The sequence below is a fragment of the Equus caballus genome, chromosome 14 (assembly GCF_041296265.1).
Source record: "Equus caballus isolate H_3958 breed thoroughbred chromosome 14, TB-T2T, whole genome shotgun sequence".
NCBI lineage: Eukaryota > Metazoa > Chordata > Mammalia > Perissodactyla > Equidae > Equus > Equus caballus.
This window is the reverse complement of record NC_091697.1, coordinates 69547039-69563162: the sequence shown is the minus strand read 5'-3', so window position 1 is coordinate 69563162 and position 16124 is coordinate 69547039. Positions and strand designations below refer to the sequence as shown.

General features: G+C 45.3%; 1 protein-coding gene across 12 annotated transcripts in view; it reads left to right on the top strand.

The window, feature by feature from the left end:
* The window catches only part of TNFAIP8 (TNF alpha induced protein 8), a 111557-nt gene that overhangs the window by 70560 nt on the left and 24873 nt on the right, over positions 1–16124 (top strand). For 2 of the 12 annotated variants that reach the window (XM_070233208.1, XM_070233209.1), the window contains exon 2: positions 10747–10844. The exons of 5 other annotated variants lie outside the window; for them this stretch is intronic. Coding sequence is in view for 1 of the 7 variants with exons in the window: in XM_001503409.7 (XP_001503459.2) it covers positions 3352–3424 (73 nt within the window). In the remaining 6 variants the exon portion in view is untranslated. Of the gene's footprint in view, positions 1–2593; positions 3425–10746; positions 11263–16124 lie in introns of those variants that run through there. 5 more of the 12 variants (XM_070233206.1, XM_023617828.2, XM_070233207.1 and 2 more) reach the window with 5 other exon arrangements.

Sequence of the window (16124 nt, the reverse complement as noted above, 5' to 3'; positions counted from 1 at the left end):
CAGGCATCCCACATATAAAGTAGAGGAAGATGAGCATGGATATTAGCTCAGGGACAATCTTCTTCAGCAAAAAGATGAAGATTGGCAGTGGACGTTAGCTCAGGGCTAATCTTCCTCCAAAAAAAAATATTATCAAAATTATACCAGTAAGTTCCAGATGAGCAGGGCCCAGTTACATGTGACACATGTAAGTATTTGATAATGCTTGAATGAATGAAAAGACCATCAGAATCTTAGCCAGCGTTTTAATTCCCCCATCTTGACACAGAAGGTGGGAGATCCTTTGTTAGACATGGGTAGGAGTTCAACATAGTATTTAAATAGAGTTTGGTAGTAAATGAGAAGTTGCTAACTTAGTTGCTATTATGTATCAGGTGGTCTGTAATAGATTGTTGGTGTGACTTCCAAGCGTATGCCAGACTAAAGGATGTTGGAGTGTTTCTTAAACATCCAGGAGTGAACAGGTTCCACCTATGAGAGATGACATCATCATATCATTATGATATACTGGAGCATTATTCACTGGGGCTAAAAAGTAACTAATCCCCTTTTGAATAAAAGCGAGCAAAATAAAGATGAAGTGACTGACCTAGTGTATATCTGGAAGTGGCAGAAGACCAGGGAATCCCCAGAGAATCAGCTGCCCATTTTGCAGGGTGGGGGCGTGGGGCAGTGGAGTTTGCCCAGGGCAGATGGCTTTGAGGTGATGCAGTGACTGAGGAGCATCCTTATTTAAAATAAACTGAACATTCCTTCCTCTTGAGCTAGATCTGGACATTCTTCCCCAAGGTGACTTCGGGATTGCGTTTAAATACAAAAGAACTTTCCAGGTTTCCTGAGGATCATGGTGAATGTTCAAAGATCAACTGAGCTGCTAAAATAACTCTAAATTGAATTACAAGGCTGACATGGCAGCACTGGAACCGTTCATTCAGTGGTTGTTCTCCTTGGCTGACCTGAGCAGCGCCCAAGGTCTTTTTGTGAAGCCAGTGCAAGCAGGAAATTAAGGACGTATTTTAACACACCTTGTGTGGTTTGTACATAATTTAACTTGCAAAAGAACATTTAATAAGTAATTCTTTTGGGACACTTTCTGAAAGAAGAAGGTGAAAGTGAGTCCTGCCTGTGGAGGATGGGGTATGGAATTGGGGTTGTCTGAATTTGCGTAATGATCACCTTGAAAGGTGTTGTGTCTTAGTCCAATTATAGATAAATGAGAGGTATCTCATCTGTGTAGTGCCCTACCCTGGTGAGAGCCTGCAGGGCGCCTAGTGGACATCTGTGGACATCTGGGCTTCGATGGGGGAGGGCAAGGACAGATGGGCGGGGATCCCAGAATGATTCCTTGGATAGGACAGGAAAGGTGACTTCTGACTGCTGAGGGAGCACCTCTTTGGGTTCAGAATGATCCTCATGTGTCCTCCCTAAGTTTGAGGTTACTGAGTGGAGCTATGCATCTTAGCAGCTCCTGACCCAGGATGTGTGGCAGCGGGGACCCCACATTTAACTGACTTTCGGAAGGGTGAAGCCTGCTACCCTTTTGGTGGTGAGGTCAGTTTCCGGAAGGCTCCACAACACTGATGTTTTCCAGATGTTTCTCATCTTCTCTCCTCTCGACTGTCTATGTCTTCCTCTCATCGTCCTGCCCTTTCAGTGAAACTGAGATAAAATTCTGCTTAGGGTGTTAGGCATGTTAGAATCACTCAGCAGTAGGAAGTCATGTAATAGCTATAGCTTATATTAATATTTATAGTAGCCTTCACTGCTTGTGAATAGAATAAACACTTTTTTCTATTCAAACCCGATATTGAGATAAAAAACCCAAGAGTATCTTTTACAAAAATTTACTTTTAATGGTGCAATAGTTTGTAGTGATCTGTGTAGTAACTTTACGGTTTTTCAAATCACTTTTTGCTTATATTACTTTATTTAATACCAAACATAAACCTGTGAAGTAAATACTATTTTTATTCTCATTTTACAGATGAGGAAAGGAAGGCCCAGAGAGTTTAAATAATTTGCTCAAGGTCATAAAAATGATAAATTTTAGTTTAGACTCTTTAAATCCATATCTTTTGTATATTCTTTCCACTAAATTTACCATGGTGCCTCTACTCTTGTTTTTTGCCCATATGAAAATAGGAAATGAGGAAAAAGAAAGCAACTTGAAAAAAATTTATGAAAAGAATATAACTTTTCTCACAATTTCCTAATCCATCTTTCGGGTATGTTATTTGAGGACCTTTTGCCTTAGACTGATAATAAAACTAGCGCTCTGCAAAATACCTCCATAACACCGGGGATATCCGTGGCAGCTCTTGTCCCCACTTCTCCGAAGGAAAAAACGAGGTTTCACAAAGCTAAGACCTTCCTCTCAGCCAGTTGTAGGAGCCTGTGGACCCGGCCGGGGGTTAGAGTAGAGACGGGTTCTAAAGGCTCTCCAGCCTCTTTATTCTATCAGCGTTTCAAAAGTCGGGATACCACCTCCCTCCTCTCCCCTCCTTGGCCCTTTGATGGAATTTATCCCTGCTTGTTGGTGGCAGGCGGGGAGGGATCGGCGCTCCCGTCTGGGGACGGCCCTTTGGGTGACTGCAGAGCAGTTAGTGTGCCGGCTGGGGTTTGAGTAAGAGTGCTCGCCGGGCTTATACTGCGTGAGTAAGCCGCCTGCTCTGCTTTTCCCTGCAAAGGGAAGGGGTGGAGCCGCCCCAACCTTCATCAAAAGGCCCCCTCTTGGGCTTGTGAAACTGTGCCTTGTGAAGCAGGTCCTTCCAGCCACATGGCCCAATATCCGTGTTACTTTCCTGCAAAAATAACGCACAAAACTGAGCAGCTTTAAAATCCTTAATTTGGGGCGTGTAAGACCCCAAGACAAGGAAAGTTAAATGGGCGTCGAAAAGTGTAACCCAAAGATTCAGAAGCGTTTCTTCCACTGCGTTTGCATGTATTATTTATGTCAAGCTGCAGCGCGCGCTGAGAGGAGCCTTTCTTTCTTTCTTGCACATTTGGCTCACAGGCGTAGCCTCTCTGTTCCGTCCGCCGCCGGCACCCCCTGCCCTGCCTCGCCAGCGTCGGGCTGCGGTCCCGCCTCGCCCCACCTGCGTGCGCCCGGGCCGCCGGCCGCGCCAGGTCGCCTGCCACCGGCTGGGACGCGCGGCCTCAGGGGCGGACTCCTGCCGCCTAGCTGAGACGCGATTCGTCACTCTTGCAGAACTTTCCCCCTGAAAATCCCTGCACCAGAACCAGCCCTCCCGCCCTGGGGAGGTTTTGATTTTAGTGGCTTTCCTTCCTTTTATTTTCCGTCGTCGTGTGCGGGTTTTGGCTGCGGAGCAGACTTGCGACTCGTCCAAGTACATGTCCGCGGTAGTCGCCCCTGCCGCCGGTTACCCTGACACCATGCACGCCGAAGCAGAAGAATCCAAGGAAGGTATGATTTTGATTTCTTTAGGGGGCTGGCCAAGTTCTGCGGAGGAATGTGGGGGAAGGGCGTAGTAGGGGAGCAGATGGAGTTTTAAAGTGAGCCATGGGTACTTTGTCCGCCTTCCCTGCACCTTCGCAGCTCAGTTAGGGCTGAATATGCCGAACTCTGTACCCTTCTAACCCGGCTGCCGTTCAGAGGGGAGGGGAGGAGGAAGAGTCGGACCTAGCTCCGCCAGCCCACTAAAGGCTGCTTTTAAGATTTCCCTGGAAACGAAAGGGTCCCAGTATTGACTCCAAGAATGCAAAATGTACTTGGAAAAGCGCTGCCTGCCAGCATCGGGACAGCCGAAATCCCCAGCCCCTGGAAGAGCCCTGAGAGTCAGGGTCTCTTGAAAAGGGTTTCAGACATTGGAAACGCCGTGTGTTTCCGGCTAAAAGGGGAAGCTGAGTGAGGGGGAGAAGTGAAAGATCTTTTTTGGGAGAATAGGTTGGTTGGGGTTTTTTTCCCCCCTTGCTGGCTTTTCAGCATGAATTCATTTTGTTGGGAGCTTAAGGGGGCTGAGAGAGGTGAGGGGGCCTTGTGCAGCTTGAAACTGAGGAGAGTTTGTCTGTTTCTAACTTTGCCAAAGCAAAGGGTTTCATTTACTCCTAACAGAGAACGGTGACAGGGCTGGAAAAGCTCCAACCAAAACACAATTATACGCTGGTGTTAGTTTGGGGAGTTTATTTGTGTGTGAGTGTTTGTATGCTTTGTTTCCTGAAACTTTATGTATACAAAAGTCCTCTTGTAAGTGGGGGTGGAAGTGGGGCTAGTTGGGGAAAATTAAAGAGTAAAGAAAGGAGACTGTTCAAGATTGTGAAATTCCTTTTCAAGTTGCCTCTTGGGAAACTGGTAGGTTTCAAGTCAATCACAGCAGCTCTGGGAGCCCGGAGGAACAGAGAGGAACCCCATCATTTCTCCATTTGGTACTTATCAGTAGGGAGAGCCCTTGAAACTTGTCCTCTTCTGTCTTTTACTGATTCCCCTGCCCAAAGTAAAGCTCTGTGTTTCATAATATAATCTCCGTGGGCTGACGTTTACCTAATTAGGCTGTGTGAGGAAAGCAGTCAATAAAAAAGAGGCTTGTTTAATAGCAATATGGGGCTGGTGTGAATGAAAAATGACAGCCAAGAGCATTGTTTTTGAGCTTGATGTGGAGCTGGGGGGATTAATTTCCTCACTGTGGCCTCTGTCCTGATGGAGCTATGTGCTGATGGATGCTTTTCTTTTCTGTCTTTTTAACAGCAGTTTACAGTAAGTCAAAAGTAGTTGAAGGCAAATAGGGAACTGGCTGAGAGAATCCAACAGTGCGCTTTTGTATGAATTATGAGTAGTACTTAAATTGCTATTTTCTGCCAGGCATGTTTTTCCTTTCTTTTGAGAAAAAGGGAGTGGGGAGAAGGTGGGAAAGCAGTATCCTGAAGTATATTATACCTTTCTCTAGCAGCATCCACATTCTTCCCTCCTGCCCAGCTCTCTGATTGCAAGCCTGAAAACTGGAGTGTGAAGTGGTCCCTTAATGGTCCCCTTCCGCTTGTTCCTCACCTTACCTCCACTTGACATCATTTACGTTCTACAGACCTGCAGCAAATTATCTGGCCTCTGTGCTTTTTATAGAAAGCCCAGAATGTTTCTTTTAAAATAACGTGAGGTGCTAGAGTTTTAAATTGATGGCTATTAGGGTAGGATATGGAATAACTCTTGAGGGAGATGATCAAATACTTAATTATCAGGCAGAATCATTGTAGCTTCTGCCAGGAAACAAAGGACGAGTGTCTGTGTATATGTGTGTGTGTCATGTGTATGTGTGTCCCAGGTAGTTCTTGCAAGGCTGGTTGTTGGCTGTAATCTAGAACCTTCTGTTTAGCTACCACCGCTCAGATGTCTATGAGAGGAGCTATGCTGTGTAAATAACTTAGTTATTTTACTTCTCTATCCTTACTAATCCCTTTCCTCTCCTTAGCTTATTTTTTCTCCTGATGGACTTATGTATCCTATTTAGTGTGAGGTCACCATGAGCTCTCCACAGTGTCTGTATTGCAAGAAAATTGCCTTCGGATGCTTCATGTGTGATTTGCTGTAATGGGAGATACTTTTAAGTCATTATTCTGAACCGCAGTGAGAGACTAGTATACTTTGTTTGGGGTTGGATCTGAAAAAAATATCAAGTCGGATTCAGAGGTCTTTGGAGGCCAGCATATTTGTGTATGTGAGTGAACATAGAAGCCAATGACTAGGGATATTGTTAAGCCATCTTAGTTTGGAACGTACTTGACTCCGTGCCAGGAGTGCTGACCCTCCACCCTCGGTCTATAGCCACCTCCTAAAGAATTGATTTAGTTTTGCCTACTTAGAAATGAATAGGTGATTGTGCTTGAGTATCAAACTAAGAAAAATAATCCAGGCCTTACTTTATTAGAAGCTGAATGAATTGAAGATATCCAGGCATAAAACAGATAGGAAAGCAAGAGAAATGAAAGAAGAAACTCATGTTATTAAAAAGGGGAAGGCCATTGAAAGGAGGGTATCAACAGTTTCCAGTGGATGGGGGCTTCCTGAGGGGATAGGTTGGTAACCATATTTTTGGCATTCAGTTGCTTCCTGTTGAGTAAATTACTTAATTATGAAGTAGGAAAAGTGAATGGCAGTTAAGATCTCTGAGGACCTTTTGCAGTGCTAAGCATCAGGGGATCCAGGGCTCTTTTGTCCTGGTTTTTGAAGCTTTAGTACCAGAAAGCGAGAAAGCCATTGTTGGAAGGGGTTGCTTTGTGAACTTGGAAGAGAGTAACGATTGAGCTGTGAGTGAGCTCAGCTCCTCCTCCATTGCCCATAATAGCATTTCCCACCACGACCTCGCCTAGTTCTCTATGCCTCACCAGGCCTGCTATTTCACAAAGAAAAACAGTACCCATCAGACAACTCCCTCAACTTCCTGCTCCGGGACTGACAGACTCACCTTTGCCCACACCCACCTTCCCAGTGTCAGTGAAACAGGTGTTGTCCCTGCTGAAGAAGGCCACTCCTTCCACCTTGGGTTCCTCACCTCACCAGTCGGCCCCATGTCTTTCCTGGCTCCTTCCCTTCAGTGGATAGGCGTGCTCGAGCTCCTGCTTTAGAGTGTTGGCACCTTCACTTTCTGGCTAAAATATCTTTCTCCCCACCTGACTCCCTTTTCCTGGTCCGCTCCTTGGAGAGGCTTTTTCTGAACCTCCAACCTCAATTAGGATCCCTTGTTGCCCTCTGTCAGAGCACCTATTCTTTTCCTCGCTGGCACTCACCACATTGTTTAGCATCTTTTCTCTTGACCACAAGCTCTTGAGGGAAAGACTATGTCTTTTATTCTCCGCTGTATCTCTCAGACCTACACAGTAAAAGGTGATCATTAAGTATTTGTGAAATGAATGATCTCCATTCTTTAAAGGTGATTCTCAACAACTTTGTCCAGTTTTAGGTATTTCTCTCTTCTTTAAAATGAACCTTTTTTTAAAAAAAAAAACTTTTGGGGCTGGCCCCATGGCCAAGTGGTTGGGTTCGCACGCTCCGCTGCAGGCGGCCCAGTGTTTCGTTGGTTCACATCCTGGGCACGGACATGGCACTGCTCATCAAGCCACGCTGAGGCAGCATCCCACATGCCACAACTAGAAGGACCCACAATGAAGAATATACGACTATGTACTGGGTGGCTTTGGGGAGAAAAAGGAAAAAAGTAAAATCTTAAAAAAAAAAACTTTTCTGTGTTTCTTCTTTCGCACTCTTTGCCATCCCTCATACCACTGAAGTCCGTCTTTTTCTCCACCACTCCATTGAAGTCACCAAAATCATCAGTGACTTCCCAGGTGCTAAAATCACCAGTGACTCAGCATTCATATTTTCATCCTGATCTTACCTGACGTTTTTGCAGCATTTGATGCCAAGAGGCCAGTGTCCCTAAAATCTTAAAACTCCTTCCTTGGTTCCTGTGACACTCTACTCTCCTAATTTCCCTTCCTTTTTCTAGCTGTTTCTTTCTCATATCCTAGACCTCCAGCCTGGGCTCTTCTGAGAGCTACCTGTCCAGCCAGCTGCCTGGTAAATGCCATGCTTTGAATGTCATATAGGTACCTCAAATTCAACAGAACTAAACTGAGCCCATCATTTCCTACTCTTCATAGATCTGATCCTCCATTTGTATTTTCACTGAATATCATTGCTCTCTCTTTTTTTTACATTTGTTTTTGTTTGCTGAGAAAGATTTGCTCTGAGCCACCATCTGTTGACAATATTCCTTTTTTCCCCCATCCCCAAAGTCCCAGTGCATAGTTGTATGTTCTAGTTGTAAGTCCTTCTAGTTCCTTCACTGTGAGCCACTACCACAGCATGGCTACTGACAGATGAGTGGTGTGGTTCTGTGCCCGGGAACCGAACCTGGGCTGCCGGAGCAGAGTGCACCAAACTAACTGCTAGGCCATCGGGGCTGGCTCTCATTGGTCTCTTTTTGGCTTCCAAACTACAAATCTACAAGTTGTCCTGGACCCTGCCCTTTCCTTTATCTTCAGCTTCCACTTGGCACTTCATCCTCCTCATTATCTGTTTAATGCATCTTCTTCTCTTCACCTTCCCTGTCCCTGCGTTGGTTCAAGCCCTCAGCATTTATATCCTGATGATTTCAATAACTACTTCTGCCATTGGAGTTCTTGGTTGTAAGAAATGGAAATTGATTCTTCCTATCATAAGGAGAAGAATTTATGAAGTGTATTGTGTAGGTCTCACATCCACAGAAAGCCTGGAAAATATATCAGGAAATGCAGCCAAGGTCATACCCAAGAATTGCCAGGTTGGGACCTTGCCACAGCCTTCACCTCCTCTGTACTTTTCAGTTTTGTCACTGCTGGGACTCCTAATGTGGCTGAGTATTTGGTCATCCTCGACATTCAAAGTCCCGGAAAGAAACCCTGTGATTCTTCAGTGCTGGATTGGGTACCTACCGCTTGCTGCCTATGGGCGAGGGAACTTCTATTTCCAACTTTGGTAGTGGGAGACAGAGGTCTGACTCCTTCCACCACTTGTAAAATGAGGACTTCTCCAGAAATAGAAAGGGAGTTCTCACTTGGATCACCAACAAAACAACAAATATCTACTACACCATCAGGCTGGTCTGTCCAACCCTAGTGTTGCCTTCTTATTTACTCCCTTTTTCCCTCAGCAAGTGCTGTTTCCTTTGTTGGCATCACTCTCTTGCCACTCCTCAAGTATCTCTGATCTGAACCAGGTTGGAGTAGATGCTCTTTCAGGCTGTTCCCATAACACCCCATACTTCTCTCAGTTGTACCATGCTTTCATGTATCATGGTTTGATTTTTCTTTTCCTTTGCCTCCACTTCATTATAGCTTTTTGACAGCAAGATTTGTGTGTATTTTTTTTCTGAATCCTCAGTGCCTGACCAAGGGCCTCCCATATAGGATGGCCTAATAAAGTATTATCAAGCTAATTAATAAATTTAAAATGAGATTGCATGACATGATGAAAACTTTTAGAGCACTGCTTAAAAGTTGTCTAGTCTCACTTTATAGGAATAGTGCTTTCCAAATCTAGAGGACAAACCTATTTAAGGTTTCTTAAATTCTCCAATGAGTACTTGTAATGGCAAGCAAAACAAGCATGTGTCTTTGATCACTGGGTCCAGGGCCCACAGTGGCTTGCCAGCATCTCAAATTGCCCTGAAGACTGAAAAAACAATTTTGAAACTGTGCCAGACAGTGCTAAGCATCTGGTTATCTATATTGTCTCATTTAATATTTGTGTGATAACCCTTTGTGTTAATACCACATAACGATTTAGACAACTGAGGTTCAGAGAGGTTAAAAAATGTGCCTAAAACCACAAAGCTAGGAAAGGTGGAATCAGGCTTTGAATGGAAGCTGACTAACTGTAGAGCCTGTGCTTTCAACCCTGATGCGCACCTCCAGGAAGGTGCAAAAGCTGCCCTCCCCCATCCTCAAGGAAGCTTGGGGCTCAGGAGGATGCTCTCTGTGGTCCTGTGTCCACTTGTGCCCCAGTTTGAGAAGCCAGGAGTGGAGAGACCAGGTGTCTTGGAGGAGAAAGAGAAGAGCCCAGGCCCTGGCTCGCTCTTTGCCATTCAGGGGCACAGGTGGGGTTACTCGAGTGCATCTTTCTGCCCCTGATGCGGGAGGTCTAGGAGCCCAACAGGGCTGGGTAGGAGGCATCTGGAGCCCACTGCAGTGAGAGGGACCTGAGTACCTTTGGGACAAGAGGCACCTCACTTGCTGGGGCAGCGGCTAGCTTAAGAATGGAGAGTGTGGACTCCCCTGGTCACTGATGTGAAACAGGGTTCAGTTACATGTGTGTTATGTTATCACAACTTGGTGACTTTGTACATCCACTGAGTTTCAAGTTTCTTTAAAATCTGCAAGGTGTGTGTGTATACACAAGTGAGTGATTCTCAGCACAGTTGTGTTCCACTCAGTTAATTTGTTGTATCTCGGGATAATATATTAATTTGTTGGGAATATGCACAGGCATTTGACTCTCAATTGTAGCCCTCCTCAGTTTAAATATCATGTAACAGGCACCTAACCTGTTGCTCAGTGCTTCTGCAGTAGTTTCTCTGGACTGAGAAGCTGAGCCCATCACATCATAGTCTGCCATAGCTGCGGTCCGCAGTTCCCTAGTGGGTTTTCAAGAAGCCCATTTTGATCAGTCAGCTTGCCAGTCAAGTGACTGAGGTCAGTCAAATGCCAGACAGAGGTATGCCTGAAGGCTGCCCCCCAAGCACATCATGCCAGCAGGCAGCCTGGCAGAGCCTTCCCGAGACCTCATAGTCAGCATTTCCCCACCTCCTAGGGATTACTACTCTTCAGGGAGACAAAAAGATACTTCACTAGAAAGAATGGGACTAATACCTGGAAGAGTATTTGTCATAGAAGAGAAAAGCTCAGTTGTCCCATGGTGCTGATTCACTAATATCCTCTTCTGTAATCAAAAGGCCCAATGGTAGTATGTAAGCTGCCACGCCATGTAGTGTCCTCCCTGTTTTAAGCTCTCGCGGTGTGGCAGCTATATAATAGCATTCATTGCTAAGCATCACTGTACCAGTTTTCTCCCCTCTTGCCTTCTTGCTCAGCCCTTGCTCTGCAGAGGGAATGAATAGAAAAGAGGTGAAGCAATGGTTGGTCTCTAATGAAATGCATGGCACTTGGTGCGGCTGACCTTGATGTCATATATAATGTGAAAGGTGCAGCATATGCTCTAAAATACCAGACTTTGATGTGATTATGTTTCCTTTTATGTAGTCATTAGCCTTGGAGTGTGGTGTGCTGACAAGGACTAAAAGCGGAAGATCCGTTTAGAGATCTGTGCCATACTGTCTCCTCTACAGTGGACATCACGGGTAACCTGGCATTGACTGACACCCCCAGCTCTGCAGCTTAAGTATATTCAGGCCTTTTTCTTCCTCACTTTTGAAATGTTCATCAGACTGAATGTGCGTCACACCTTTCTTGTGTCTGCATTCTGATGCCGTTGAAAAATCAGGATAACATGGATGATTAAATTCTCTGCTCCTGGCTGTTGGTAATCCAGGAAGTAGCCAAAAAAGTCAGCGGGTGAAGGAGAATGCAGTAGGGCCGGAAAATCTCAGGACCCAGTGATTTCATTTCAAAATAATGCAGAGGTGCTGGATTTGCCACAAACCATTTATTTCTCAACATTTCCATCTGTATGAGAAAGACACTACAATGTGGAAAACAATGAGATGAGCATGGTTGTATACCTGTCTTCATTTAGTGGATTGTGCCTAAAATGATAATGTAAGCTGAATTTTAAAAACATCCAATATTATGTGTATCTGCAATATTTAAGGAAGATCTGCACTGAGAAGCCTTTGGTAATTAAAATGATTCCCCTATAAATACAAGTAGAATCACCATGATTTAGAGTTAACAGCAGCTTTGCAGGTCCTTGCCTCTAACCTGTTCATTCTAGAGGTGAGGAAGCAAAGCCCAGAGATGTCCAGGCCCTTTCTACCCACCTTGTGACTGTTTGCTAAACAAGAAGTTTTGAAGACGTGAGTTGCAGCATCCTGGATTTTTGCGTGAGATCTCCTTAGAGCAGGACAGGCCTAATCTGTTTGTATAGGTGTCATTCACTACTTGGGGGAATTTATAAAACCTAAATGGAATGATTGAACATATGGAGATTTCCTATTTCACCTTCTCCTACGTGTGACTTGGGAGAGTGGAAGATGAGGACGCCTTATGAAATAAAATTTAGCACTGGGAATAGATTCTATTAGACCCCTGGTTTTGAAAGTGGTAGACCGAGGGAGAGGCACTTTAACAGCAAGCTCACTTGTTTTCATTCCTTTGAGAACATCACTCAGGAAAATTAGCTGTTGGGGTTCTTGTTGGGCAAGGGCACTCCTTTTTGGGGAGAAGGTGTGCGTGTCTGTGGGTAAGATGGTAGTCAGCATTCAGACACAGATATGACACTGTTGGAGCGGATGGGTGTCTCATTGCCTTGTTTTCCCCAGTGCAATCTGGGGTTCACCACACATTCTATTTCAGGAAGTGGCTGTGGGGCTGCAGCCCAATGCTCCCCCAATCAGTGACTAAGATACCTGAAAGGAGCAGTTGCTTAAATCATGTTCTAAGGGCTTAAGAACCTTGAAGAAGAGTTAGACATAGAGCTGTGGTGTGTCCTGAATGACTAACTGCTGAGTGGGCAGTAAATGGCTGAGGGAGTGCTACTCTGGGAATCTGATTGTGCAATGCCAGTGTTATTAGGCTGGCACCTCATGGTATTTATGGTGTTAAAGACGCATGGGAGTTTGTATTTGTGTGTATACAGTCATGCGACGCTTGAGGATGGGGATACGTTCTGAGAAATGCGTCCTTCGGCGATTTCATTATTGTGTGAACATTGTAGAGTGTACTTACACAAACCTAGATGATACAGCCTACTACCCACCTAAGTATATGGTACTAATCTTATGGGACCACTGTCATACCGGCGGTCCAGTGTTGACTGAAATGTCGTTACGTGGTGCATGACGGTAATATCGTTTGTGAACTTATGTGGGAATATACTCTCCAGCTTTGCAGTGAGAAACAACAATTAATTTTATAAATAACTAGGAGCAAAGTTTTTCCAAGGAAATGAGGAAACAAAGAGGCCACTAAGCAGAATGCCGTGAATGACCACAATAGCTTTGGGCTTCTGAAGCCTTAAGACCTCATTTGTCCAAGTCAGGGTTGACTTTCAAGCAGAGAACAAGGAGTTCATGAACTTGCCTGCCAGTTTGACATGCCATCCATGCTTGGTGCCAGCTCCTCTGGCCTGGGTATGTGTTTTCATGGGCCCTCTCAGCTGGTGTGAGGAGCTGGAGACTAGAGGTGTCCCCAGGAGCACAGGCTGTTCTGCCCGCCATGGACAGTCACGTAGACTCCTGCTTCCAGGATGCAGCCTCTCTTCTTCAATCACTGCTGCCTTCCCTGGGCCTCAGATACTTGTCACAACAAATGTTGACTGAGTCAGTACCTCCTCTGCGGGGCCCGGGGAACCAGCGATGTGTGTATGGAGGGCCCTGCCCTCAAGGAGCTTCTAGTTCAGGGCATCACACACCACACAGGTGCATTCATGGGACAAAATACATGATGAGGAGCTTAGGGTGAGTATAGCTCAGAGGATGAGGCAGCAGACCCTATGAGAGTCTAGACGAGGGAGTGTTCACCAAAAGTCAGCATGGGCAGCAGTGACTTCACAGAAGGGTTAGTTGGGACTTCAGCTAAGCCCTTTAGGAAGAGGAGAGGAGAGTGAAGGAAGGAAGTTTACAGCAGTGTGAAGTGGAGGGTCCATGGAGGGCATTGGTGGGCCATATTGCAGTGGTATATGGGGCCAGACTAGAGGCCAGGCTGCCCAGAGGGACACTATGGGTAACAGACAAGGCACTGAGAATCAGGAGACCAATTGTACTTTTGACTTTGCCCTTGGTTGTCTGTGGAACTTTCAATCACTGATTAGTCTCTCTGAACTAAAGTTTCCTTGTTAGAAAAATGCAGGCATTGGTATTAGACTAAAGCATGCTCAAGAAACCTTCTAGGATGGGAACACAATTGTTGTTAGGACCTGTGGGGGCTTGAGCTGGAAGAGGGCAGATGCACAGTAGTGTTTTAGGAGTACCACGCTGACAAGAGCCATGCATTGGTCTGGAGGACAAGACTGAGCCTGAGTAAAAGGAGCCCGGGCAGAAAAGTGTGTGACTATCTAGTCATAAGGGGAGAGTTGATTCCCCTTATGTGATCTCTGAGGGAAAGATTGGAGAGAGAGAAGAGGGCTGGATTTGGCCTCGGAGAATACCCACTTTTACAAGGGAAAGAGGTAGATGCAACCAGTAAAGGAAACAGAAGTGGAGTAGTTCAAGAGGTAAGAGGAAAGCAAGGAGAGAGCAGGGCTTTAGAAGCCAGGAGGATGAGAGCCCCATGGAGGCAAGGTCAGCCATGGCTACAGAGAGCTTCTGTAGAAGATTGCTTTGCTGCCTTCTCTTTGGACTTCAGCAAAAGCTGGGAGCCTGGGTTTGAAGAGCTCAGCTGCTAAAGGATGAGAACACATCATGAATATTCAATCAATATTTAGTGGGCAACTGAGGGATGAGGGAAGGCGTGTGGGGCCCCAGGGATGACTGCCCAAGCTGTGTGCAAGTGCCCAGTCTCCTGAGGGAGGAAGGCTTTTATCATTCCATTGATGTACACCTTCCAAGTCCTAGCTGCCCGCAGATTCTTTCCTGATCTCGACCCCGTCACCTCCAACCTCTCCTTGTGGTAATCGCACAAAATCAGCACTGGTGCATGAGGGTAACAAGTAAATTTAGGTCGGAAATTTAATCCAGCTCTTCATACTAGGAAAAAGCTTTGGCCAGTCTGAAAGTTAGAAAATGTTTCTCTCCTCCCTTTTGCCTTCATTTCCTCTCCCTCCATGTTTTTTCTTCCTGTGACAGGAGCTTGTCACGGGAAGTGACTGGAAAAACACTGATGCTTCTGCCAGGGATACTCTAGATTTGACATATAATCTGGAACTCTGAGGGTTTTAGTGTTATACATATTAAATTTGATTGCGCCACACTATTAAGTTGATCCATTCTGAGAAATTTTTAATTTTTCCCGAGATGGCAATTGTCACACCAGTGGAAATATGCTAGACGGCTCGTCCCTTGTGAGAACTAATGAGATAATGCTTGTGTCAATGATCAGACAGCCTCACTCAGGAGGTGCTGTATAAATAAGACGTCTAATCACACTCAGAGACAGAACCCACCCATGGCCTGCCTGTGATATTTACCCGATCAAGAAGTACTCATTTCACATTCTTTAAAAAGCAGAGAAGGATGGGCTTGCCCCAAGGAACTCTTCCTTTCTGTAAAGTTGTTTGATAAAAGTAAAATATTAGTGCACTGACTGTTCTCCTTATTGTAAAGCACTTATAAAACCATTTTCACCTTTTGAGGGTTAAAATTAGAACTGAGTCAGTTATGAAATTCCTGGAAGGAAAATGCACCCCTCCCCAATATCATAAGTCTAAATGCAGGATTCAAATTCTTCAGAGAAAGGAAATAATTAAAGAAGGAGTCTCTCAGAAGAGCTTTCAAGTAGGTAGAATTCAGGGGCCAGTAGCACCTACTGAAAGGGAAAGAAGAAAACTTCTGGAAAACCAGAATAGTGAAGGAAGTCGAGGGAGTGGCCATTTGGCAGGTTTTGAAATTTCAGGGGAACAATAAGCAAGAAATAGAGGGTGGGAGCGATGGGGAGTGGGAGGAGGTGGGAGACACAGGGGGGGATCCAGGCCTGATGCAGAGCCTGCCAGGGAAGGGGTAGGCGTGTAGAGAGAGCGGAAGGGAGGAGTAAGGAAATAACTCTAAAATGAAAAAAAAAGGTAACTTGTGCAAAACTAGAGAGGTGAGCAGCAGTCTACCCGGTAAGAGGCCTTTGTGACTGGAATAAGAAATCTTGGTAGTTGGTTTATTTTGTCTGATTTTGCAGTTAACAGGAAGCATGGTGGGATGCTGGTCTCCAAAGTACCAGACAGACTTGGAGCCAATGAAATAGTGGCGCTTGCAGGACACAGAACCACTCCAGTTCTTCTCAGGCTGGATTCATGCAGGGGCCCGTAAACAAGGACGTGACACTGAGGAATGCTGCTGCTTTTCCAACTGCTAAATTGGGGCCAGTGAAAAGCAAGGGCTGTGTTTGTTGGCTTGAATTTCTAGAGACTTTTCTTACTGGGTTATAAAAATGATTTCCTCAAAAAACTTGCAAATGGCAGATGATGAATTAGGAAAGCAGTAATGTCCGCCTGTGGGAGTCATTTCAAAGCTGTCGGCTGTATTGTGCCATCCGTTTGATGGGAGGCCAGTGGAACTTTTGGTGAATGGTTATTGGAGGAGCAGAGAGCCATCACCCCCTCCCAATGAAGCTGGACCTAATTTCTGGGGGGTTCACTCATTAACAAGTCTGATGGTAAGCAGGCTCCCTGAAGAATTTCAGGCTGAGAGTTTTTATAGGCAGAAATGGTTTAAATTATTTGACTCACTCCACTGTAGCTTTGACTTGGTGATCAAGCTGATAACCCTAGAAGTTCAGGAGCCATTACTTGACATTCCTATCATTGCCCTCTATCC